This window comes from Myzus persicae, unplaced genomic scaffold, assembly GCF_001856785.1.
Source record: "Myzus persicae strain clone G006 unplaced genomic scaffold, MPER_G0061.0, whole genome shotgun sequence".
NCBI lineage: Eukaryota > Metazoa > Arthropoda > Insecta > Hemiptera > Aphididae > Myzus > Myzus persicae.
Genome location: NW_019104140.1, coordinates 57,669 through 83,567, shown reverse-complemented (window position 1 = coordinate 83,567; position 25,899 = coordinate 57,669). Strand labels below are relative to the sequence as shown.

Here is a 25,899-nt window from a genome sequence, read left to right as displayed (position 1 = left end):
CCTCATCTCATTGTTATCGTTGTAAAATTACATTATAGTTTTTGGTTTAAGCAAATCGCACTGCGATTATTCCGCAGAATAAAGTTGTTTAAACAATAACGACCAGTCATTCTCTATTTGTATACCGAAATAATACATAGGTACATCGTACATATCGATATTATTCGTTAAAAAAGTTCCGATGGCCTTGAGGTATTTCAGTGGACATAATTGGTTTAATGGTGTTTTGTATATATTAGGTTATAAGGTCATTGTAAATGTACACATATAATATATATTTACGATCGAGCCCAATGAAAATACGAAAATTTGGCAATTTTCGTACAAAAAGACCACTATATATACATGACACACGAGTTACATCAAATATTTTTTTATAAACAATGACAAATAGCTGTTTATTCATTTATTGCCTTCTGATTAATTGTTGTGCACGCTATGAGTTACGTTTTACGTCTAGACAAAATACACGCGTGTAGCGTAATATTATTTAATTTTGTCAGTAGTAGGTACTGTAATTCAAATCAATAAACTATATCAATTATATCGTCATCGTAACTACAATCAATTTCGATATGGAGTGTTCAATATATAAAAGATTTACTAATTCATTTTATTTATCTGAAGATAAATAGCTGGTAGTTAAATGTTGTTTTTATACAATTAATTTAACAGCCGGTAAATAGAGATTTACTAAACAAGACTATACAAATATAATATGTGGATTATTTAATCAAGTACCAACTTTCTTTTGGAATTTAGTTTTAAAAAATATAAAATATTTATTTTTTACTTATCTATTTTACGTAGTTCCGAGACCATTATAAAATTATTGTTATTTAAATATAAGAGTAAAATATGTATATTAATATATTATATTTTACAGTTAAACGAATCGCCATCACAAGATTAGAACAATGAAAATAAGCGTTCAGTTAAAAATGTTCACTAGATTTAACTAAAACAAAAAAGAAAGAAAAACGAGTTTTATTCATTGACCAACACACGAAGCCGTATAATATTGTTACCAGACACCGGTGGTTCGAGACCGTAAGCCACCAGGTATCGGGTTTCGATAGTCGTCTTGCATTACCACGTGTTCCCACCCATCAACCCTGAAGAAATTGTACTCGCACGGTGAATTTTAAGGACAGATATTTTAAAACAATAATAATACCCAAGAACATAATATGATTTTTATGAATCAAGCAGACGGAAACAAATGAGTACTGTTATATTTTATGCAACGTCGCTGCTGCACGGCTTTTTCCCTCTACACGCGATAAGGTAGGCATGGCTCATCATAGAACAAAACCGTTTTGCGTATATAAGTCAAAGGATTCGGAGCAAACAAGCACAGTAATCGCTCGACTCTTCTTTTGGACGTATCAAAGTGTGTCCCTATTACTATATAGTACACGACTTATATATAAGAGTTGTGTAGTGTGTATTCAGATCATTAACGTCGGTGAATACTGGTTTCGTATTGGTGGATAGAAGTATTATTTTTGAACTTGTCTAGCACCATTTGAAACCAGTACTTATTGACGGGATGTCTTCTAGAAGAACTTATTCACATTCACTTATTGGAGGTACTTATTAAGCTATACTTGTAATTTTTTTTGTCTTTTTGTAATCTGTGTTTTGTTTATTTTATCATGGTAATGACATTACCAGAAATTAAATTGTACATTTTCTGTTTATATCATTACAAAGTGAGCTTTATTAATTATTTTATATAACATATGATCAGAACAAAATATCTATAACACAATAAATTCTAAACATACCTATTGCTCATATATTTGCGCACGTTTCTTCAATTATATTCAATATTTCTCTGAAAAATATCATTTTAAAAAACATTATATTATACTGTGTAATCTGTATTATATTTTAACAAAAATAATTATAAATAATAGTTAGCACTTATGTTATAATTACCTATTTTTAATATAGTTCAGTTGTTATAAACATATTTTAGATTTTCTTTTAGACGTGAAAAATATTTATTAAGTATTACTTTTTTACTACATAGATACATAATTGTTAAATATACTGTCTACATTAAAACAATAAATTAAGAAATACAATATTATTCTTCAGCCAAAAGATTAGGAAGATTCTTTCACTTTCAGGAAACCTTTTTATTTAAAATCTTTACTTTTTATTTTCACATAATGAGTATACTAACTTTTCTTTAAATACAATTTTAAATTGTATGATATATTTTACAGTATTATACAATAAAAAAACATCAATATATATGTACACTAAGAGAGAGAACTATCAGTGTGGGAACCCTTATACATTGAAGAATTCTTTATTTTATTTTGTAAATATCAGATTATCTTGAACATACACACATTGCATAAATAAACAAAGTTTTTGTAAAAAGTGTTTTAAATTCTAGATTGAATTTAAATATTTCATATTAAACTATCTATTGTTTATTATCCTTTTATAATTAATCTTGCAGATAAATAAATACAATTAGTTGGTTAAAAAGGCATTCGCATTAAAAGTTAAAATATTCAAAGTAAAATTGTTGTTTCGATATTTCAAATAAAACCATATATAATAATCCTAAATTTAAAACATTATCTTTTCTATTCATAGATATTTTTATTCAAAGTGTATTTGTTACTTATTTTCTAAAATAGTTAAAAGAACTGAAATATTTGACTTTTGAATAAATAAAGGAATTTAATAGGTGCTTATGTAAAAATATTTTATACAGAAAAATTTTAATTTGTGCAAATATTTTGTTTATTAAAAAAAGAAAGTATAAGGAAAAATGACAGACCATATTTGAATAAATAACAGCCTAACTAAACCTATCTATGATATTAATCATGCCTCGCCCAGAATAATGTTTTGACTATGATTAACAGTTCATTTATAACTTAATATCACAAATCTTGTTAGTAAAATATGAAGACCGAGCTACAATATATTATGCTGTTCAACTTTTTTTAAGATTGTGAATTTATCAATAAAAGTTAGTAAATAATTAAATTTCTTTTTTAGTTAATGTTTGGATAAATCAAATTTAAAAATATTTATTTATATTACTTAGTTTGATTGATTTAGAAAAAATGTCAAATTATTTTAATGATAGTAATAAATATTAAAATTTGATTCTAACTTTATTAAATTTAAAATGGTATATAATACAATATAAGGCATAACTTATAACTCACAAATGTGACAATCTAAAACAAAAATAGGAAGTGGAAATTTGATCAAGACTACATTTTAATGTTGGAATGTGAGAATGAATGTTATTCAGCCGCTTTAGTGTTTACTTAAATCAAGTTCCCAAATAATATTGAGGACCGGATTTCACAATTTTCTTCATATATAAAACCAAACTAGTTTTGAACGCTCACTTTTGTGCAACAGTTTAATTCCAGGAAGGTTGACATTTGGAGATTGCATTAAATTATAATTTTAATGATAAATTCATTATATTATCCAAATTTGTTGATTATTTACTCTGATTTTCTAATTAAAGACTTGGATAATAAAAGCTGAACAAATTAAAAAAATGTTAACTTAAATTAAATTTATTCATATTATTATTTCGCTTTGAAAAATTGTATGCAAAAATGATTAAAACAACATGTCAAGGACTAGGACTAGACAGCCAAATCGTAAATGTTATAACACAAAACAAAAAAATAATTTGCCAGAACTATTATAATAAAATTATTGATCCATAGCATTATAAAATAAATAATATCGACTAAGTAGTAGTCTTGTAGATTGGTTTTGATGGTTCTTCAGTTTGTATTAAAAATACAATGTTGAATGTTTGAAAAACTAAATCATTTATCTGTCAACGAAAAAAAGAAATTTTTTAAAGTCATTGATGGTTTACTGAAATGTAGTAAAAGAGCCGTGTACATTTTAAGCATATTAGTTATAATGATGAATGGCTTGATAAACACAACTAAGGAATTAAATTTGTATAAAATACATATAAGGAAACAAGAAGCAAAATGTACAGTTATTGAACAAAAACAAATGCCCTGGTAAGTAATATTTTCACAAATAAAGTATTACATTTTGTAAGATCTTTTACAAGATTTTAATCCAACAGTGGATTGATTGACGTAACAGAAATATCATAAATGTATTAAAATAAGACTGGAAAAAGAAGAAACTGATATAGTAATAGATGAGCATAAGTGGAAACAATTTCATAAGATTTTCTCCTTATTGATAATTATAACATTTGACATTGAAACAACTGATTTATATTTTAGAATATGGCCAAATTTAATGTTGTACTTCAACTGAGCTAGCTTAGCAGACATATTTTCCAAATGTATTATAAATTGCCAATATATAAATTGATGGTTTTCAACCGATGTGCTGTAGTTCAATAATTCTCTAAGAATGCCTCAACCTTGAAAGTTTTTTTTTCCAATTTTGCTAATCTAATTTGGTGACAATATATAATGGCCTGAAAAAAACTGTCTTTAATGAAAAAAACGTTCATGGATAAGGCATGTGCAGTCAAAATACAGTAAAGAGCATAGGTAAAATGTTCAAAAAGAGGTTGAAAACCACTGATGTCAATTATTAGTTAAACATACTAAGTGTCTTATATTATAAAGCCTATGATATTTGATAATGCATAAAAATGTAAAACTATATAAAACGATATAAAACCGCTAATAAAATAATAGAAACATTAATTTTGCAACAATATAAAACTAATTGTTGTAGAAAAATTGCTAAATACTAACAAAATGTATGTTATTAGTTAAAACAAAAATAATGAAACCATATAAGTGTAAAGTAAATAACTAAATAAAATACAAAAATACTATTATTGATAAAATAATTTTATTAGTACCTAAACTTCTATTAATTTTATTATAAAACATATAAGATATCAAAGGCTACATTAATATATTTTTCAATCAAAATATAATTAGGTACACGAGTTTAAAAATTAATACTTAAATATAACAAAATGTAACTGTAGTCTATAACTACTCTAAATAAATGGAAATTATAATTACCTAAGTTATGTAATTAAATGATATTAATACCATTTAAGCACTGATGGTGCCTTCTTCTGCATTTGGTGCACCATCTTGTCTCAATTTATGTCTTCTGTGTAATAATCGCTTTTCTCTTTCATAGTCCTTCATACGATCCAAATAACTAAAATTTATAATTAAAATTTTTTAAATAACCTAGTTTTGTTGAAAATCTTATTGGAACATAATATCCAAAAGATATTTAGGAAATTTGAAGTAGAATTTTGTTACATCAGAAGTAGGATAGTAGGATAAGTAGGGATGTCCTGAAATTGCTATCAATATCATACTATATTTATAAGGCAAATTTTTCATAAGTTTATATTATATCCTATAAACTTCCACAATAATTGGGTGACTTAATTGTGTATCGTATTTTATGTATTTCTTTGATTAAACTTTTAATGTGTATAACTATAAAGATCCATAGCTCGATAAAGAAATAAAAGGCAAAGTAGGGAAATACACACTCTAATTTTAGACTGTGTCCAGAACCGACAACTCACAAAGTATGACTATGACTTACTCGTGATACTGGCATTCATAATATTCTTCTCTCTCATGGTGACAATGGTGGTTGAATGGGAAGTTATCTCTGATACAACCTCTTAAATTCAATAACATGTGTGCACAAAAGTCTCTGGCATCCAACGGAACTTTAGCCGATTCCATTTCTGCTAGTGAAGCGATCATTTCTAAAAGAGAATTCAATTTGATAATTAATGTACTGTATGATGAAACTTAAATCATCAACGTGCGGTGATACATTACTTTTCTCTCGTCTTTCCGTGGAAAAACCAAAATGAGGTTCAAACTGCGATGGTTTGTCTCGCAACGGGGTCGTCTCTGGAGCGACATATTCCGACCATGTGTGTCCCATCACGACAATATCGCAAAACGATTATCTACAAGGATAGTTTTAGCTGGAAAATTGCATGTAAAATAGTAAAATAAATTATCCGTATTCTGCAGACTGTAACTAGTGTAACTTTGAAGTAAAACGAATGTTAAAAAAACGAAATGATAAGAAATTATCTTTGATTAAAATCATGAAACAAAAAGCATATCACAGCTGTTCAATAACTGAATAACTTATGGCGACCCCTGTTAATCAGTCACGGAATTGATAATAATTGTCCAATGCGTAAATGCGTTTTTTTAAAGAAGATCTAATGTTCATGAATATAGGTTAGATATCTGATATAATAAATAGAACTATAAACTAGTGAAAATTAACAATAAATAGCAATAGGTGAAATTTCAGCCATTCTGTGATTTAAGAGTGCTCACTTGCTAACCACCATAATTTTATCATAGGCAAAATTGATATTTTAATTTTAAAATTAGTTGTAACTAGGACCGGAAGTGGTTTCTTTTGAGCTATTAAGTTTGTCGCTAAATAAGCTTGAAATTATTTTCATGCATCCACGAAAAAAAAATTTTAAGTATATACTAAGAAATAGTGCATAGATTTGTAGATTTTGTAGTTTGAAGAGCATAGGCATTTCTTCATTTAACCATTATAACTAACACCATTTTGTTTCTCGATGGTCCAACTTCCTCCGATCGGTAACTGGTACTTGGTGGGGCTCTCACCCTTCAAGTCTATTATCTATATATTTGTCTATTATACGCTCCAAACTTGATTACGGTTGCTTTCTTTTCGGATCGGCTTCCTTTTCTAATTGGAAAAAAATCAATAAACTCCAAGCCTCATGCATTAGAACCATTATTGGTTACGTCAGTTCTACACCTTGCCCTGCTATGGAAGTTGAATCTACCTGCCCACCATTTAATATCAGATGCCGCTGGCTTGCCGGCAAATTTCTCTTGAATTCATTATCCTATAGCGATCACCGTATCTTTGACACTTATTACTCACTGTACCTTAATTGGCGATATTTTCCTAAATCTATGTCCGTATTATCAGTTATAGCACATTCTATCTCAAATTTCCACCAATATATTATTAATTCAACTAAACTCCCTCTTTACTAGCAATCCTACGACTCTCTTATCTTTTCCCCTCGGATTCATTCTGATAATAAATTTTTTGATCTATCCTCCAATGATTTTAAATTTATGTCTTCTTCCTCGGTCAATGCAGCCGTTTTGAATTATCTTAATGAACGCTTTTTTAACTTCATCGCGGTTTATACTGATGGATCAGTCTCCCCTCTCTCCGCTGGATATGCGTTTTATATTCCTGATCTACAACTCTCTTTTAGCAATAACCTTCCCCCTACGTCTTCTTCCTTTACAGCTGAGTGCTATGCCATCACCGAAGCCTTAAAACTTATCCAAAATTTAATAATAATAATAATATTAATTACTTAATTGTATCAGATTCTATGTCGTGCCTCCAAGCCTTAAATTCAAACCCATTTAACTCTCAACTGTCTCCACTTATTCTTCGCATCAAGTCTCTTATTTTTACATTAAATCAAATTAACTATAACATCCACTTTCTTTGGGTTCCTAGTCATACAGGCATATATGGTAATGAAGTTGCAGACCACCTGGCTAAATCTTCATCCAATCTCATCTTTCCTTCTATTTATCAACTTCCCCATTCTGACTTCACACCTCTTATAAAACTATACTCTACTAATATTTGGTTCTCTCTCTGGAACAATCTACCTGCTGAATTCGCCTCAAGATACAGAAATATTACACCAAATATCCTTAAAAAAACCTGGTTCAATAACCTACACTGGCTACACTTACATAGACCATATATAGTACAATTTAATGGGCTACGCATAGGACATCACCTTCTACCCAGCCACTCCTTTAAACTTGGTCTTAATGATTCTCCATTGTGTACTCTTCACCTGAATGAATGCATTTGTGACTTATCCCATATTCTACTTGACTGCCCTACCCTACAACTCAAACGCATTATTTTAGTTAAAGAACTTAAGACTCTTGATATCCCCTTAAATATCCACTCCATACTTAATACAAAATCTACTACCGCCATTAAATTAATAATTACCTTTATATTGGATGCTGGCTTTATTATTTAATATGTATTATAATGTTTAATGTATAATGTTGTTTTATGTATTATCTCTGTAATAGTCGAGCTGTCATAGTTGTATACTAATAGCTAATAAAAAAAAAAAAAAAAACTAACACCATCTAGTGTACTATTTACAAGCTGTGTCAAAATTTATTTTCCCTCGGATTTTGTATTTATAAATTAAATCAATATTATTATTTTTTATTACATTATATTACATTATAAACCTAAATTAACTTGGTTTCAAATAGTCATCTTAAATTTTATTCGCATTAGTTTTCATAAGACTTATGTGACTTATTGTTTTTTGTAATTTTGCATCATTTTTTAAAACCGTCTCAAGTTCAAGGTTCAAAATCTTTAAAATTTTAATTTTGAATCCCAATAGGTAGTTACTAATAATACATTTAAAAAATATTTAAACATCTATATCATATGCCTATTTTCATACAGATTATGAGAGAACATTTCCAAGTAAATTTGTTAGCGTTAATCGAGGCATTATAGTTAATTCAAATTGGTCTATTAAATGCATATGTACCTAACTAACAAACCTACAATTTTCATAATTACAAAAAAAAAAAAACTATCTTCTAAGAAATACCCACAGCGACCTCTATGAAGTACAAACTTTACTAGTATTTAATTTGTATAATAAAAAATTAAATAAAATAATAATTAGGTAGATTGGTATTATTGAAGCGATACATTTTTTGACATTTTTTGACATAATGATAGGATGGGTTTTAACACCGTCCTTTACGTAAAAGCCTTAGTTAGGTATACTGCTATAGATAGCTATAGCTAATCGTGGTTACTAGTTACTTAGCACTGTAGTAAGTAGTATATAAACACACATTTTTTTAGCAAATAAATCAGTGACTGCACACTATTTATAGAATAAAACATTAATACCGATCCCAGATAGAATAAAATGGGCATGATAAAAGTATTTAATTTTTTTTTTACTTTTGTAAAATTTAAATCCTAGTTTTGAATTTTTCTCAAGCCTCGACACTTCTAGATTTTTGTATTAAGTTATAATTTTTCCATTAAAACTAAAAACAATATTATTGTGAGATGTAGGAAAAAATAATGAACTCGCTATAATTCAATAAATAAGACTGCGTCAACAGCAAAAGCTATAATGTTTTCATTTATATCTAATTCAATTAAATCGTTTACATGCATTTATTAAGAACCTAAAACTGTTTCTTGTGGAATACCGTATTTTAAAATATTTGGGTCACTTGATGATTCATTGATTTGTACTATTTGAGATTTCCTATAGAGATAAGATTAAACCAATAAAAAAATATTTTTTCCCTATAATTTGTTTTAACTTATATAATAATTCATTTATGAGATATAGAATCAAAAGCTTTTGCTCCATCTAGAAAAATACATAAACATAATGTATCTCTATCAAGTGAAGTGTAAGTTAGATTTGATAAGTATTCTATACCATACTCTTTTCCAGTATGTTCCCGGAATCTAAATTGCATTTCATACATTGCATGTTTACTAGCTATACATTTTTGTAGTTGAACTTTTGCAAATTTTGCGGGCACTTCAGAAATTGTTTAAACTGATATTGGCCTGTAATAAGTTCTATGGCGTTATCACTAAGGAAACACGTAGGAACCACTTTGTTTTTAACTGTTTAAGGACATTTTCATTTTTTAAATTTTTTTAGTTTTTCTTCTATAAATGTCAATAAAATTGTATTTGTAGGATCAAAACTCTTTAAAATGTGATACAAGGCTAATGATATATTGTGCTAATAGCAGTTGAAAAATATTAAAAATACATACGCACGATTTTTTGTTATAAGCATTTAAAGTTTAAATGTTGACAATATTTTTCAAATTGAAAATTGATAATGATTTTGTAGTTAAAAATGTATACAATTTTCAATTTTTATAGCTAACGATTGAACCTTTAAAACAAGGTTTCACTTAAGAAGTTTTTTCCATAAATAAAGAAAATCTCAAAAATATATGAATACAGTTATTTCTTACAGACATTTTAAGTTCAAAGTTGGATAAAATGCCATATTAACACAAAGAATAGGTAACTTTTATCATTTTGATGTAATTTGGTTCCAAAACAGCTCAATTTTACATTATTATATTTAATATTTTTCAAGCATTACTAATAATTTAAGAATAATATAAATTCAATTTACCGTAGTAAGTAATAACAATATAAAATATCCTAGGTTGACATACCTCAGAATCGTTTTTCGTATATAATGATTTGATATCATTGAATTCAAATTTAATACCATCTATATACAGTGACCTCTTATTAGACACCTAATATACTATGTACAACAGAGCGACATCCACTTCCCTTTTTTTTTTTTGATTCTTAAGACTTATTTGCTTGCGGGCACCCGTTCTCTCCTTCCCGTTTGTCCTATAATTTAACTCTAATTGATTTTTGTGTATGCATTTTTTAAACCTTGATAACCATTTGGATTAATCCATCAACTACTAATTGCATTAGCCCGGTACTGAGTAGGGTGATCGTTAGGTTGGAATACCTTCAAATGTGTGGCAAATGGCAATGATGTGTTGCTAAAAATCAAGTGACCCATCTGACTATCCGAGTGCTAGTAACGACGGCCGGTAATGCAGATTGAGAGTACGACCGCGCCTCATCAAGCTACTGTTTATATTTTATTTCAATAACTTATAAATATTTTACCAACTAATTTCATAATATTATTAAATTCCGAAGTTCTGAAACATTATGTTCAAGAAAACAATAGATAAATAATATTACAATTAGAGTTATATTGTAATGTATTTACTTTTAAAATAAATAAAATTAAAACTATTGTACTTTAAATTGCATTAAAATACGTGTTTATGTTTTCTATAGGTATACGAGTAGTAGCGTACCCAGTAGGAAGGGGGCCAAGTTAGCTTCAATCCTCCCCCTCCCCATTGGCCGTGTTATGGTTAACATAATATATTTATACCTAGGTATTTAAGTATAATATATAGATATGCATATCTGTGGCTATAATCTTCTCTATTACGTAGCCATGGGTTAATATAAATATGTGGTTTGTGCACAGATTGCAGCTTCGTTTTCTAATACTTATAAGGGAAACATAGTATAACCCATAGAGGATGGAATAACCGCCTTGCCACATTTACAACCACGAATAAAAAGAACCTAATTCTTAATAGCTATAAGGGCATCTCAGCCACCTTGGTAGGCTTTTTATAGAAATTTGATTTGTTGCATACTCATCATGCACCTCATCTGCCCAATTAACCAATGGAAACCAAAAAACAAATAAAACACTAATTTCTGCTAAACAATTAAGAATAGATTGCTGAATTTTACCTTTCGGAACAAATCATATCCACAGGCAGTGGTCGAAATGGCTCAAGATGAGACAAGTGGAGGGATGCCTTACAATTCAGATTTTCTGATATCATCATAACATTCTTCATACCTTGTATAGTATTTTTTTTTTTATAATTCACATTTTGTTTATGCGTTGTCAGAATATTACAATCTTTTTCTATCATAAATAATCTTTAAGACTAAACAAATAAATAACATATTTTCAAATTTAGTAGCAAAAAAACTGATAAAATATTTTATTTATGATATTTTTCTGTGGAAATTTTAGATTATATAGTTAAATTTGTAAATTGTAATTAATATTAACAATATAATATGTAATATAACAAAATATATTAGTATTTATTATTATTATTATAAAAGGCGCTACCGTACGAAACCCTACGAAACGGCCTTTACGAAAAATAAAAAGTTTTCTTATACATAGATATAATATAAAAATCATAATACTTATTTCATTTTAAAACACAAGTCTTAGGAGGAATGCGTTATTCTAGACAAAATAAGTAGAGGGATGAAAAATGTAAATACAAAAAAGTAGAGGGATGTCATCCCTCCGTATCCCCCCCACTACGACCACTGTCCACAGGCCGATCAAACACAAAATTTGATGGACAACAAGGTCAGGTTGCTGATAGCTGGAAACGCGATGGCCTGGTGCCATACAATATGCAACTTTCTAAATTTTTTCTTCCATAAGAAGCTTCTCTTGTCAATAACAGTTATAACGAAAAAAGAATTAGCGAAATCGGTCCAGCCGTTCACGCGTAATGCAGTGACTAAGGGAAAAGTTGATTAATTTTTTTAACTATAACTTCTTTTTTTAACTTAAATATAAAAGTTAGACATAAGTTGTAGCTGGCTTTTTTACAGGCATTATCAAACTCTACAACTTTTCTCTGGAACTCAATCATATATCTCTCTTCGTTAAGACAGCTTTCGTAAGAAACGTTTTCGTTCGACCGTTTTTTCTCCAACTTACTGTGCAATTCCGACTACCACAAAAAAGTCTTTTAGTTTGTTGGGTTAAGCCTAGGGTCTAGCCTATGACATTCACAAATAATGTGGCTTTCTATTGGTAAAAGAATTTTCAAAATCGGTTCAGTCAGTATATCCAGAGATTGAGAGATTACCCCTTACAACCTCACAAACTTTACCTTTTCATAATAATTTGTATGTATAGTATACAAGGTTAGATTACAAAAATTACTGATAACATACCACGTCTTACTGCTGGCGCCGTTGTAGATAGTACCTACTCTATTAGATAGTACTACTAATAGTAGACATTAGTTTAATAGTAAGTGTAGTCTGTGAATTGTGATTTACATTGTATCAAAGTATTCTAGTCTCTACGTCTCTACAGCAGCTGCAATACCGTCATATTCAAACCGCCACCCGTTTACATACCGTAGATAACAATCTAAAATGTCTAATACCTACCTTAATTAATATTCATTATTTATAAGAAAATAAAAAAATATTATGTCAAACCATTGTATTTAACCATTGTTTTTTGAGTCGTCTGGTATTCAATATTTCAATCGTCATTCACGAGCCAAAGTACAAACTAACATTAAAAATAATTATCATCAAATTATCTCGTTACATAAAACTTTAAAGTATTTGCTACATGCCTAATTGAATAATATCCGGAATATAATACTGTAATGACCCATGATTTATTCGCTAAGTTGCAATTAGGTGTGGCATAGGTAATTATCTCTTCTTTCACTCAGTCAAAAAGTATCCAATTGATAAATTACTAACTTCGTAATTAAAAAAAAAGAGTAAGATAAAATGAGTCCTAAAATATTTGTCAACATCTTGACTTCTCCAAAGTCTTTGTAAGTATTATAAAAGTATTTTTAATTATTTATTTAATTTCATTATAGTATCTAACAATTTTATTTATAATTGAACTGCTAACATATTGGTTAATAATTGTGCTAAACTATTTTATTCTGAGTGTAATAATGTAATATCGATTGGTATATAATTGCAATAATTATAATATGTTAGTATGTTACCCATTTAACTTTTCTAGTAAACAGTTGTTCTAGTATTTAGAAGTAGGGACATTTCCATATTTTTTAAGTTAAATAATAAATTTGTTAAAAAAAAAATAGTTGCCAGGACTTAATAATATGCCATACTGCCATATTCACAATTCTAGTGTTTATACCCATACACACTGCCAACCATAAATTAAAACCAATTTCAATACTTTGATAGGGCAGAAGTGTTTTAAATTTGTTTTTCAACTTTCATGTATTCTGTTAGATTAATAAACTAATACCTTTTCTATGCTCATTGCTTATTAGTTATTAACATCATATTATTATTAATAGATAACGATGAAAAAATATGATTAATAATTAAAATTACATTGATAATAAATTAATAGAGAATTATACCTAGATAGTAAAATATTATTTATCAATTTAATAAATTAAAATATTGGAAACAATTACCACTACAATTACTTGTCTTAGGATTATTTTAAATGATTCACTTTTAATCCCATTATCAATAATTAGAAATATGTAATTTCTTTCTCTCAATTCAAGAACTTATTTTTTATTATTAAGATAAGCTGGATAAATAATAAGAATTTGAATTCATGGTGAATAATGTGCTCTTAAGTTTCTAAATTCAGTAAGTGAATTATCACCTATTGGTTTAACTGTAAATGGTAGAAAAATTTAACTTTAGAAAGGCACATGATCAAATATCATTGTAAAGCTGTGTCCGGACCAGGAAGTATGTTTCTGATAATGTCATTTACACTCAATTATGTTACCGTTTATGAGGAGAAATCAGAAAAATTGTCGGGGACAAAATATATATCCTCGGTCTGGATACTACTAATAGCTGAATAAAATATTACAAAAAATTAATGAAATAATGCTGAAGAAATGAATCCCCACATTAGTTTTTAAAATTTTATCAACACAAAGACTTGATGGAAATATGTGCAAATCATAGTCTTACCATAAAATACCTACCTATTTTAGTATTTTTTTTTTCAATTACATACCTATTTAAAGTTTCAATTACAGATACTTTATTATAAATTTAATATTTGGATATTTTGTGATCATAATTTTAATTTTATAAAATATCAATAATTTTTGTAGTCCATAATATTGGTCTAAGAACATCTGCAAAACACATTAGTGACCAATAAAAATTAGAACTAACAAATTTATTAATTTATATAAATAACATAATTAACCTATAGAGTTTATATTAATTTTTAGATTTAAAAAACAAATAACATATGGAATATATGTTCAGCAAATATACAGACGCTGGAAGAATGAATCACATCTGCCGCCTAAGGACTTTAGTAATTTACAGACTATGCAAGACAGTAATTATTAGTTTATTATTCAAAATGCCTACTTAATTTTTGTTAGACTAAACTATATTTTAATTTTATTAAGTTAAACTAAAACTATCCAATATAATGGGTATATCTGGAAAATATGAAAATGAAGAAAGAGGATGGTTGGCTGAGTATTTGCCAAAGGAACAAAGTGACCTACCACCTCGCTCTATGAATGTAAGTTCATAAGTTATTAAAATGTATTTATATTTTTAAAGCAATCCAATTGACATTTTAAGTGCAATTTTAATTTGATAAATTAATAACAAATTATACAATATCTGTTATACATAATATTTGTAGGACAGTTTTGATAGAGCTATAGTTCCCTTGAGCACTAACTTGACATTGCAAAATAAATACACTACAACATTTAAAAGCTTACGAATTGGACGCCTTTTAGAAGATATGGATCTTTTTGCTGGTAAAAAATAAAAATAAAAATAGAATGTTAAAAAATATTTGATGTTATAAATAATTATAGTTTGGATTGTTATGAAGCACATTTATAATCCAATGCAACCATTGGATGTTCCAACACCATACGTTGTTGTAACATTACTGGTAGATGATGTTGTCATAAATGCTAATCGATTTGTAAGCTAATATTTTTAACGCTTAAAATTAAAAAATAATAATAATAAACAAGATTTTTTATTTCAGCCAGATAAAGACTTAATTCTTAGTGGGCAAGTAACTCATGTTGGGAAAACTTCATTGGAGGTTACTTTGTGGCTTGAACAATTAAATGATGATAAATTTGAGCGCATTACCAGAGCTCATTTTGTGTTTGTTGCCAGAGATCCAACAAATACATCATCTGTCATGGTAAATAATTTAGTACCAGTCGGAGAGCGTGAAAAAAATCTAATGATTCTTTCCGCAAGTAAATACAAAATTTTAAATTTTAAAAACAAATAAATGTCATGTTTTTTAGTCAAAAATAGATAACATTTACTAAATTTATTATTTAGAAAAAAACGAGGATAGAAAATTGGCTCGTCAAAATTCAATATTGAATAAAATGCCAACACCAGAAGAACAATCACTTATATACGACACATTTATGAAAACGGTTGACAGAAAAGAGCCAATAATTGGTAATAAAGTATTACCACAAAATAGTGTGTGGATGGATGATACTATGCTTGAGACTAACATTCTTTGTCATCCTGAAGTATATTATACCTTATAAAAAGTAATAAAATACTTGCAGACATTTATAACAATTTTTAATATTGTTTTAGGATCGAAACTTACATAATACAGTTTTTGGTGGTTATTTGATGCGTGTTGCTACTGAACTTGCATTCTTAGTAGCAAGTGCGCACAGCAAAACAAGAGTAACATTACAAGCAATTAATAGTATTACTTTTCGAAAACCAGTTCCAATTGGTAGCAAATTGAAATTAAATGGACAGGTATACCTTTAATTGTTATTCAATCTATTATTTAAATTAAAATAATCTCGACATTTTTCTAATTAATTCATTAGATATGTTATACCAGTGGTAGAGTAATGATAGTAGAAGTTATTGCCAAGGTCGAAGAACTTGAAAGTAAAAAAAGTTTAACTTCAAACTCATTTTACCATGTTTATGTTGCTCCGAATGATGTTGATTCAGTATTACCTCAGAACTATCATGGTAAAAATAATACATTTTGTAATTCATTAGACTAATAAAATAAACTTATTTTTTAGATTCTATGCTATATATTGATGGACGTAGACGGTACTTGGATTTTGTCAATCACTTAGAAAAAGGACAATCAGAGAGTAACTAACCTGATTGTGGGAATGGGGTTTATAATATTTTGAAGGAGTTTAATGACACATTCTAATAAACTAATTGATTAACTTTTAAGTATCTATGATAAGACATTTTAAAACTAAATGGGTGTTGGCAAACAGTCATTGTTCAATACCAAATTAAGTTTCAATAAAAAAAAAAAATTTTTTTTTATATAAAAGTTACCTCTTTAATTTTAAAAACTTAACATTTTTTAGTTTATAACTTGTTAACTAATAGTATTGTTTTGTAACTATTTGCGTAATAACTTTTTTACTATTATATCATACCTAGTATTAAAAATATTTGTATGCATTTTAAATCAACCTAATATTAGTCATGCGGAATTCATAGCATTAGCTTTAGCTGTCATAGCATGCAGGAATCATTAAAAAACAAGTATTTTTGTGGTACCGACAATTCTGTATGTTTGATCTCTATTTAAAACTATTGAGTTTGTACATACATAACAAATATATGATCAATAATCGTAATCATATGTACAACTTAAATGGATATTCTTGTCAAGAATCTTACAGGACGCAAGTAACATGTAGTTTAATCAAGTACATTATTGAATATTATGTGAATGATAGACGCTTATGCTGTGAATCCGGCATCATAAATATAAACATAAGTTCACTAATTACAATTATTAATCTATTAATAATTATCATCATCACTAGATGATATATCTGAGTAATGGTCTAATTGATCTAACCACCATTCGTGTATTTCCTTCACTGCATTTATAACTTTGGGGGTACTGGATCTTTGATCCCTTGAAGAAGTCGAGACATTTAGATTAGACATATTTAATGGTTTTAAGTTCCTGTATGAGGCTTTACGATTTTTTTCTTTATCTGAAGGATCTGATAAGGTTGGTGTCAAAAATTTGCGTCCAGATCCACTGCCAACACTATCTGAACGAGTAATTCCTGAAGTTGATTTGAGCTTTGAACGATTTGTATCACACTGAAATCAAACAAAAATGAAACAGGAATTTTTTTAAATCCTCTGTAATAAAATACTTTTAAATCTTTTTCTTCATTTTCTTTTTCATTGTTGGCAGCTTGTTTCTCTTCAAAATCCCTAAGCATCATTTCATTTGTTGCACGTAGGCCAGCTAATAGACTACCTTGTTGCCTCTGTAAAATAGTCAATCTTAATAATCACACCTTGAGAAATAATGCATTTCAATTTACATTAGCTGCTCTCATTTTTCGTAAGCACCCTTCCAGCCAATTACGTATGGTTTGTTTAGCAACTTCTTCTTGAATATTGACTTCAAAATCTTCACGTGCCACTAACTCTTCAAGTTGTAAAGCTTTTGTTATATCAACTGTGCGATATGATAACATACTATGTACAAATAAATAAATTATAAATAAACGTTGAATGCTATTTAAAGTATTTTTTAATTACTTTAAGACATCATGAAATGTTACTTCTTGTCCATTGTGAAGCCTTTCTAGTTCATAGCACATGTGTTTCAATAACATTTTTCCTTTTTGTGGATCGGTTTCTAATCTACCCTTCAATAGGCGTAACAAAAACTTCACCTATGAAAACATTAGTAAGCAGTTGCAAGTCTCATTAATATATTTTAGTATCAATAAGAATGTTACCAACTATTTTAAATGAAATAATTACATACAAGTAAATGTTCATGGCAAACCATTGTTTATTTTTATAAGATGTTATTTTCAGTTACCAGATGTACTTTAATTAAGTTATGGAAATCATTATTTTCTGTCAAACTCACCTTATATACTTGAATGACTCCAGCTTGTGTGTCGTCAACAATGTTCCACGAATGTTGGAAATTCCTAATGTCTGCATATGAAAGTAAAGCGTCCTCCTCGTTGGAATAAAATAGGGAAAAATTTTCCATTATAATTGCTGCAAGAGAAAATTAGTTTTTTGTCTTACACTGATAACTTGGGTCATTTATTAAGATTTTAATAACAAATAAATTACCAACTAATAGGTTAAGTACAATATATGTGATCATTACATAGAACGAACAGAAATAAATTAAAGCAGCAGCATAGTTTCCACAGTCTGTTTGCCAATAATTATCTGCGGGCGTACATTGTGGTGGTAATATCATACAGTCGTGCATGATTTTATTCCAATCTTCTCCAGTAACAATGCGAAATAACATAGCTACTCCAGTAACTGGAGAACCAAAATTTGCAAGTCTATAAAAATAAAAATATAAAACCAAAAATGTTCATAAAAATAACTCAATATAATGATAATTACCTGCCAATTCCTTCGCCATATTTTACAGTACCGAATAAAATAGTTCCAGCCAACGCATAGGAGAACACCAATAGAAACATACCAAATATAATGAAAAAGCTTTTACATACAGAAACTCCAACAGTCAACATGAGCATTTTGAGTGTTGCGTGTTTGCCTGTGATTGTAAAAAAGCGTAATACGACTACTATATAGCCAAATGAGAAAGATAATTCATTCTGAAATTAAAAAATCATTCAACATAAAATATAAATACAATTTAAAAATTAAAATAATATAGATGCAATCAAATATTTACATGGAATACAAAATGTGTAATAATCCAAATCACTCCTAGAACAGTGACTAAAAGATCATATCGATTCCGACGTGACTGCCAATATCCACGAGCAGTGAATGCTATCATTTTCATAATTACTTCAGCCACAAATATCAAAGTTAGAAATGCACTAACCAGTGATAAAGGTTCAGTATGTTGGTCTACTGCCCGCCACTATAACAATAATTAATTGATATGTTGTATAATATCTAATATCTATATTAAAATAACTAATTACCGAAACACACAATAAACAACTATTGATCAACACAATAACAGCAAAAAACCTCTTAAAATGAATTTTTTGCGTAATATCATATATAAATGCTCGGAACTTTCTACGATCAGGTCTGGGAGGTAAATGTAAAGGTTGAGCAATTTTCAGTCTTTTCTTCAAATCACACCTGCAATTAATCAATTTTAAAATAACCTTTCAGTATGTAAAGCCTTATGTATTACCATCGTCTTTGATCTACAGTCAGTAATGCAGTTCCTTTATTTTCAGAATAGTTAGCAATTACAACACCAACAAATAAAGTGAGTCCAATCATACATCCCAAGAATATAAATATATGAATATAAATTGCATGAATCTAATAAAATAAAAATAATTAATTTTACAATATTATAATAATATACATTTGTAATAATAAATAACATCATGCTTTCACACTAAATGAAAAATACTGTATTTAATCTTTTTCTGAGCATAAAACAAATTATCATAAAAATAAAAATGAAGCTAGGAAGCGCATATGAGAATCAAATAAAATCCAACCAAATAGGTATTAAATTTCAACTCAAAAATTTAACAAATCCAGGTTCCCTTAGACTGTCATAGTAGCCAATAAATATTGGAAAAATAATTTTTTATAGCTGTAACATTAAAAGCTCATTTTCTCATTACACTAAAAATATATAAGTAATATACAATTCCAGCCAAGCTTTGATTCTATTTCGGGGCTAAACCCCTAAGCATTTTCTTAATGAGAAGTTTCAAAGATGCATGCCCGATCATGGCAAACAAATTAAACATTACTGGTCCCAAAGCGCTGATTAGTATATCACGGACATCCAGCCAGCCTTTGAATGATAACACTTCAAACAGCGTCAGCATTGCGTAGCCTATATTATCGAAATTGAACCTCCTCGGGTTCGCCCTTCATTGTGAATACATAGTTCCTCAATTTGTTTTTTTTCTTAGAATTTTATTAAAATGTACCCGTGGGTAACATATAGTTAAAGAGTTTCATATTTACCAAACTCTTGGCACCAAAATAGCAGGAAAAGTTTCATTTGGTCCTGGTTGCATTTTCATTTTTGTTACATAAATTTGACGCATAAAAACTCCAGTACAGAGTGCACGGTCTTTAATAGTTGGATCATTACATCGAGCTAAACGACCACCAAAAATTTGAACACCATAACTGGCAAATACAAACATCAACACAATCAATAGTACAGATACCTAAAAACAAAAATATAAATACATTTGATTCAATTTGATTTAAGTATAACGTTTACTAACCAGTAAAATTTCTTTAAATCCACGACAAAGTTCATCAACTACTTTTCTCATGTGTGGGACTAGTGAGAATATACGTAGTGGGCGTACACATCGGCAAATCATTAGTAAATGAGCTGATGAATTTGTAGCTACATTGGTTGGCATCCAACATAAAAATACTAAACTTGTCTAAAATAAAACAAATTGAATATGAAACATAATATAAAATGTTAAAATATACAACTTACCACATAAACAAATATATCTAATATAGCAGCAACATCTTTCATATATGCTTTTGGTGTAAAAAAAACTCCATCTGCCAAAATTTTTAATGCTAATTCCATACTCATGAAGCAAACAAATACATATTCAGCTATTTGCAAAGCTGGAGTTTCCATTACACGATACAAAGGTGTTTCAAACATCATTGATATACAACTTAATGTGGTCACTAATATCATTAACCAATCCAAGTAAGTTACTAGTCCCAAAAAATTGCTGTAATTAATTAAAATGTAATTAACTATATATTTTATGAAATTACTATTTTTCCTTTTTCAACCTGTGTCTCATGATTAACTAACACCACAAGCCACTGTATAATTATTATAATAGGTATATTTATATTAATTTTATTACTATTATCAATATTTTTCTTTTGTTACAGAAGTTGAGCATAGCATAATATAAAATACCTAAAACTATACATAGACTCAGATGTTAAATGGATGATTAATAATAATTTAGGGTGTAATAAAAAATGATAGCAAACTAAGAGAATATAATTTTTAACTTACTGAAACCCTTTATATTTAACCTGGCGCTCTTCTCCCGTAAGTGGATCTCTTAGTTTCAGATCATATCGAGCATATACAATTAATTGACATAATTTACGAAATTTTGATTCTCTCGGAACAATAAATAAAGGGGTGTCAAACAATGGATGATTCTCTCTTAAATCTTCCTCTCGTTGATTGCGCCTCATTTCTGCTTGCTGTCGTTTAGCTTGCAATAACTTGATATCAAGATCATGGGGCCTAGCTCGTGTAGCTGTAGCTAAACGATTCATGCCACCTATATCTCCATTTTCCATGAGGTGTTCATATGTCTGTTTGAGTTTCATTGATCCACGACGAATACTATGTCTCATAGATCTTGATATCATTAAAATATATAAATTTATTAATAATTATAGAATAATTCAATATTTATAAACATTAATACTTTTTGTGATCCATGCGTGTATGTTGCATATTATTAACAGTGCCTTGAGCATGTAAACCACCTTTATTACCAGAATTTGGAGGTAAAAATGTTGAATCTCCCAAAAGTAAACGTTGGTTATTAGAATCACTATAATAATTAACAAATATTGATTATTAAAAACAAATTATTAGTCATAATGATAAAATATTTTGAGCATTTACTTAATTATGTTTGATATAATTGATTTACGAATTTCTGGTGTTACTGTTCGCACTTTTGGTAGATTAGATAATAACCGCATTGGATGCTGTTTACGAGTGATCAAGGGAGGTTTGACTACTTCATTTGTTTTATTTAAATTATCTGTAGAAGTTTCTTCATCACTTTTATCTAAAACAAACTGTCTCATAAAACTTTCACGAACCTAAAAAAATAATTAATCATTCAAAATTAATAATTAATATTATAATTTCTTTTTTTTTTATAGTTTAATTGAAAATATTACTTTAGGCAAATTAAAATCAGATGGTTGCTTATGTATAGACGTCATTTTGGGACGGTCAGGAAATTTTTCAAAAATTCTTAGTCTAAATGGCAGTGTTTCTTTGATTTCAGCACTTTGTTCACGAAAACGTAACTGTTTTAATTTTTTTAATTCTTCATCTAGTTCAAGGTTATCCAAAATCACCGCTACAAAAAGACTTAACACAATCTAATAAAAAAATAAAGGTTTTACCTTATTAAAATTTTCTGAGTTTCAAAAATAGAACATTTTCTTACAAGTGTGACAAACAAGTGATAGAGAATAAAGTAGACAGCAACTAATGGAACTAATGTCTTACGAGTCCTTAACATTGTTTCATCCATGACATCAACCCAAGCTTCTTGAGTAAGAATTTGAAACATGGACATGAAGGCCTATTAAATATAAATACATATTACAATTTTAAATACATTTTAATAAAAGACTTACTTCTGGAAAGGTTTCAAACTTTGGAAAATCACATAAAAAACAAAATAGTTGCATGGAAATCCCAGATGAAATTACTAATAAACATAAAGTAAATATGATAAGGCTACCCAGCTTCTTTCCAGGTCCAAATATCTTGTACACAAAATCTTCTAACATAGGTGAAGCTTTTATCAATCGAACAATTCTTAAAACCTAATCATAATTTAATTAAAATTAAAGTGTAACCTTAAACACTGTTATCTTATTTACTTAAATAACAAAGAATAACAAACCTGAAAATAAGTTAATCCGGATAAATAAAACTGTGGGAAAATATGTAATGTAGTCCCAACAGCTAGCATTAGCTCAAACTTATGGTATGAGTGTTTGAAATATTCTTTAAATCCAAGTAAAACCATTTTAAATAATGTTTCAAAGTTAAATATTATTGTATAAACAACCTGAAATAAGATAGAAAAGTAAATATTTAACTTACAATAAACATTAAAAAATGATTACTTCAATATAATAGTATTGTTCATAGAATTCTTCTCTTTTCCGTCCATCATGTTTAAAATTCATTGTCGCCATAGCAATTCCATTACTTAGTATAATGCACATGACAAGTAATCTAAACCAAGCAGAGTTAAGAATTTTATGTCCTAATGGTGATGCTAAAGTTCGATGTTTATTCTGTTCAGGAGTAACTAATCTCCAACCATTTTCATCACTAACTAAAATCTAAAAGAGTGTTATAAATATATATTATATATATATTACTATAGAACATTTGGTACACACAAATATTCAATTTAATAAGCACGTATAAATGTTTATAATCTTACTTCAGTGGAAGTTTTGTTTCCAACATGTCTTCTACTTCCCCACAATTGTTGAAATTGCACACGCATTTCATTAAATGTTTCTGTAATTACTGCAATAAACACATTCTTAACTAACCATGCTAAGAAGAATATTAATGTAGAAAAGTAAAAAATTGCTCTCCAGGCTGGAAGACTATCAAATGTTCGGAACATTATGTACACCCAACCCTCTTGAGATGCAGCTTGATAGACAGTGAAAATACTTGTTGCTAAAAAATACAAATATTCATGTTTAGACATTCAAAGTACCTATACATATTTAATAGTAAAAAAATTGCTTAAAAGTATACATTTTTAATAATTTACCAAACTCATCGAATCCACTGAACCCAGTTATGTACCTTGACAGCTCTAATTTCATACATTTCATACCTTCAGGACACTGATATCCAGCACCTGGTTCCTTAGAACAGAATGAGTCTGGTATGGCTAAATTATTAAGAGTAACACGCCTGTTGAGTAATTTAAAACATTATTATGTAACATATACTGTAATAAATACATTTAAAATGATGAATTACGTTGGATCTGTTGTATTAAGAACACAATGGTTTTTCATTTCCCCAAAAAGTTGAACACCGAGTACACCATACAAAGACATAAAAAACAGGAAGAACAGTGTTACATTGTAGATTTGCTGACTTGAACGCCTAGAAGAATTAAATAAAATGTAGTTCAAACATGTAAAAATATATATATATTAAAATTTAGTACTTGAAAATTTGATTTATCCTAGATTTTGGCATTGAGAATTTTAGGAAGACACGTATAAATCGAATCATTATGAAAGGCCTTGGTGCTCGTAGTATTGATAAGTAACTAAATTCTGGTAAAAATTCCACAATTTCAAAAATTTGTAAAATTACAGACACCCAAAGGAAAAATGCCATAGTGCCATCAAATTGACACCAGTGATCTTTCATATAAGGTGATTCTCCCTGAAAAAACATTAATAATAATACATAAATCATTTGGCACGTCAAAAAATCACTAATACCTTTAATATCCCTCGAATGTGCATTTTTGCTATCATTTCGGCAGTGTACAGGCCGGTGACAGCAAAATCGCATATGAACGTCGCATACTGTAGAAATGGAAAAGCCTTAAAAGTTTTTGGAGTGTTGAGACTGACGCAGAGTAAGCTCAGAAGCGCACAAAAGCGCATCAAACGTCGGACCCAAAGCTATAGAGATCAAACATGTACGGTTGATTTAGAAAATATTATTATGTTCGCGAGGGCTGTAGAATTTACCTTATTCACCCAATCGATTTCAGCGTTCTCATTTAGAGATTCATCCTGAACATAGTCAGGAGCCATTATATCCGCCCGAATGCTTTGTTTACGGCCCAACATGCCTCAAATTGCCTCACATTTTCGCTTTTGATCCAAACCTAAACCTCAAGAGTCTAGACTCCAAACTTCGGAGAGTTGCTAATTGTTAGCGGCTATAGATTTTGAAGTGAATTTCAGTATACTCAATTTGTAAACGTTATTCTTTATCGTCCACTCGAATCTCGGATTGATTATTTTATTTTTCGATGATAACGGAAAACCCTTGATAACATTATCCTACTCCGTTCAAACCGCGGGATCGTGGACGAAAAGATAGACTACAGCTGTGCTACGAATCGAAGCCTACGATCACAGAACACTACAGTCCACTGTAAAATACTGCTGAAGTGCTTAAGTACCGAATTATATTTTGGCAATTTATTCATCGAATAAGACTTTTCTGACATTGAAAAACCTTTTTTGTTATCCGGATAAAATTGTTTGATAAACCGATTTCAACAACTTATACTACAAGACTATGAACTATGAATTAAAATTTTAAATCGTGCTACGAACTATATTATGAAATGACTGCTAACATAAACATGTTTTTTACAGCCAACGATATATAACTATTTTTTTTTACGACATCACAGATTTACAGCAATACAGCCTGCTTTGGCTTATTTATATTATGATCACTCAATCACTGGCGGTTAGTGGTTACTAATTTTTAACCGGTACTTGGTACTCGGTAGTCGTTACTATTATTGTTCTATGATTATAATTTATAGTATTGTTCCATTATGTGGGTAGAAGTGAAGAACACAACTACTG

At 28.8% G+C, this 25,899-nt stretch overlaps 3 protein-coding genes across 5 annotated transcripts; 1 reads left to right on the top strand and 2 right to left on the bottom strand.

Moving 5' to 3' along the window:
• Positions 1-1,697: 1,697 nt before the first annotated feature.
• LOC111039154 (NADH dehydrogenase [ubiquinone] 1 beta subcomplex subunit 7) lies at positions 1,698-6,071 on the bottom strand. Of its 2 annotated transcripts, none has more exons than XM_022322490.1 (4): positions 5,829-6,071; positions 5,584-5,752; positions 5,067-5,181; positions 1,698-1,840 (listed from the first exon to the last, which is right to left on the bottom strand). In XM_022322490.1, the coding sequence occupies exons 1-3, from the start codon at positions 5,935-5,937 to the stop codon at positions 5,070-5,072; spliced, it is 390 nt and encodes a 129-aa protein (XP_022178182.1). In that variant the 5' UTR covers positions 5,938-6,071; the 3' UTR covers positions 1,698-1,840; positions 5,067-5,069. The 2 variants fall into 2 exon arrangements, with proteins under 2 accessions (XP_022178182.1, XP_022178181.1); XM_022322489.1 differs by lacking the exon at positions 1,698-1,840 and adding an exon at positions 3,685-3,838 and having other exon boundaries at positions 5,037-5,181.
• A 6,636-nt stretch (positions 6,072-12,707) lies between these two features.
• On the top strand, positions 12,708-17,292 carry LOC111039153 (acyl-coenzyme A thioesterase 9, mitochondrial-like). 2 transcript variants are annotated; one of them, XM_022322486.1, is made up of 10 exons: positions 12,708-13,316; positions 14,733-14,845; positions 14,919-15,037; positions 15,164-15,284; positions 15,345-15,457; positions 15,524-15,746; positions 15,835-16,037; positions 16,108-16,281; positions 16,356-16,506; positions 16,563-17,292. In XM_022322486.1, exons 1-10 carry the CDS (start codon positions 13,270-13,272, stop codon positions 16,643-16,645), a joined length of 1,347 nt encoding a protein of 448 aa, XP_022178178.1. In that variant the 5' UTR covers positions 12,708-13,269; the 3' UTR covers positions 16,646-17,292. The 2 variants fall into 2 exon arrangements, with proteins under 2 accessions (XP_022178178.1, XP_022178180.1); XM_022322488.1 differs by lacking the exon at positions 12,708-13,316 and adding an exon at positions 14,109-14,127 and having other exon boundaries at positions 16,563-16,831.
• A 21-nt stretch (positions 17,293-17,313) lies between these two features.
• LOC111039151 (sodium leak channel non-selective protein) lies at positions 17,314-25,143 on the bottom strand. The gene is made up of 28 exons (XM_022322483.1): positions 25,042-25,143; positions 24,787-24,972; positions 24,504-24,727; positions 24,311-24,439; positions 24,096-24,241; positions 23,751-23,998; positions 23,425-23,646; positions 23,199-23,366; positions 22,927-23,118; positions 22,734-22,871; positions 22,459-22,665; positions 22,175-22,377; positions 21,972-22,100; positions 21,545-21,901; positions 20,993-21,245; positions 20,766-20,933; positions 20,497-20,705; positions 20,277-20,397; positions 19,697-19,830; positions 19,476-19,641; positions 19,217-19,411; positions 18,919-19,136; positions 18,631-18,854; positions 18,416-18,552; positions 18,076-18,212; positions 17,856-18,012; positions 17,682-17,798; positions 17,314-17,625 (listed from the first exon to the last, which is right to left on the bottom strand). The coding sequence occupies exons 1-28, from the start codon at positions 25,141-25,143 to the stop codon at positions 17,314-17,316; spliced, it is 5,199 nt and encodes a 1,732-aa protein (XP_022178175.1).
• Between the last annotated feature and the right edge of the window lie 756 nt (positions 25,144-25,899).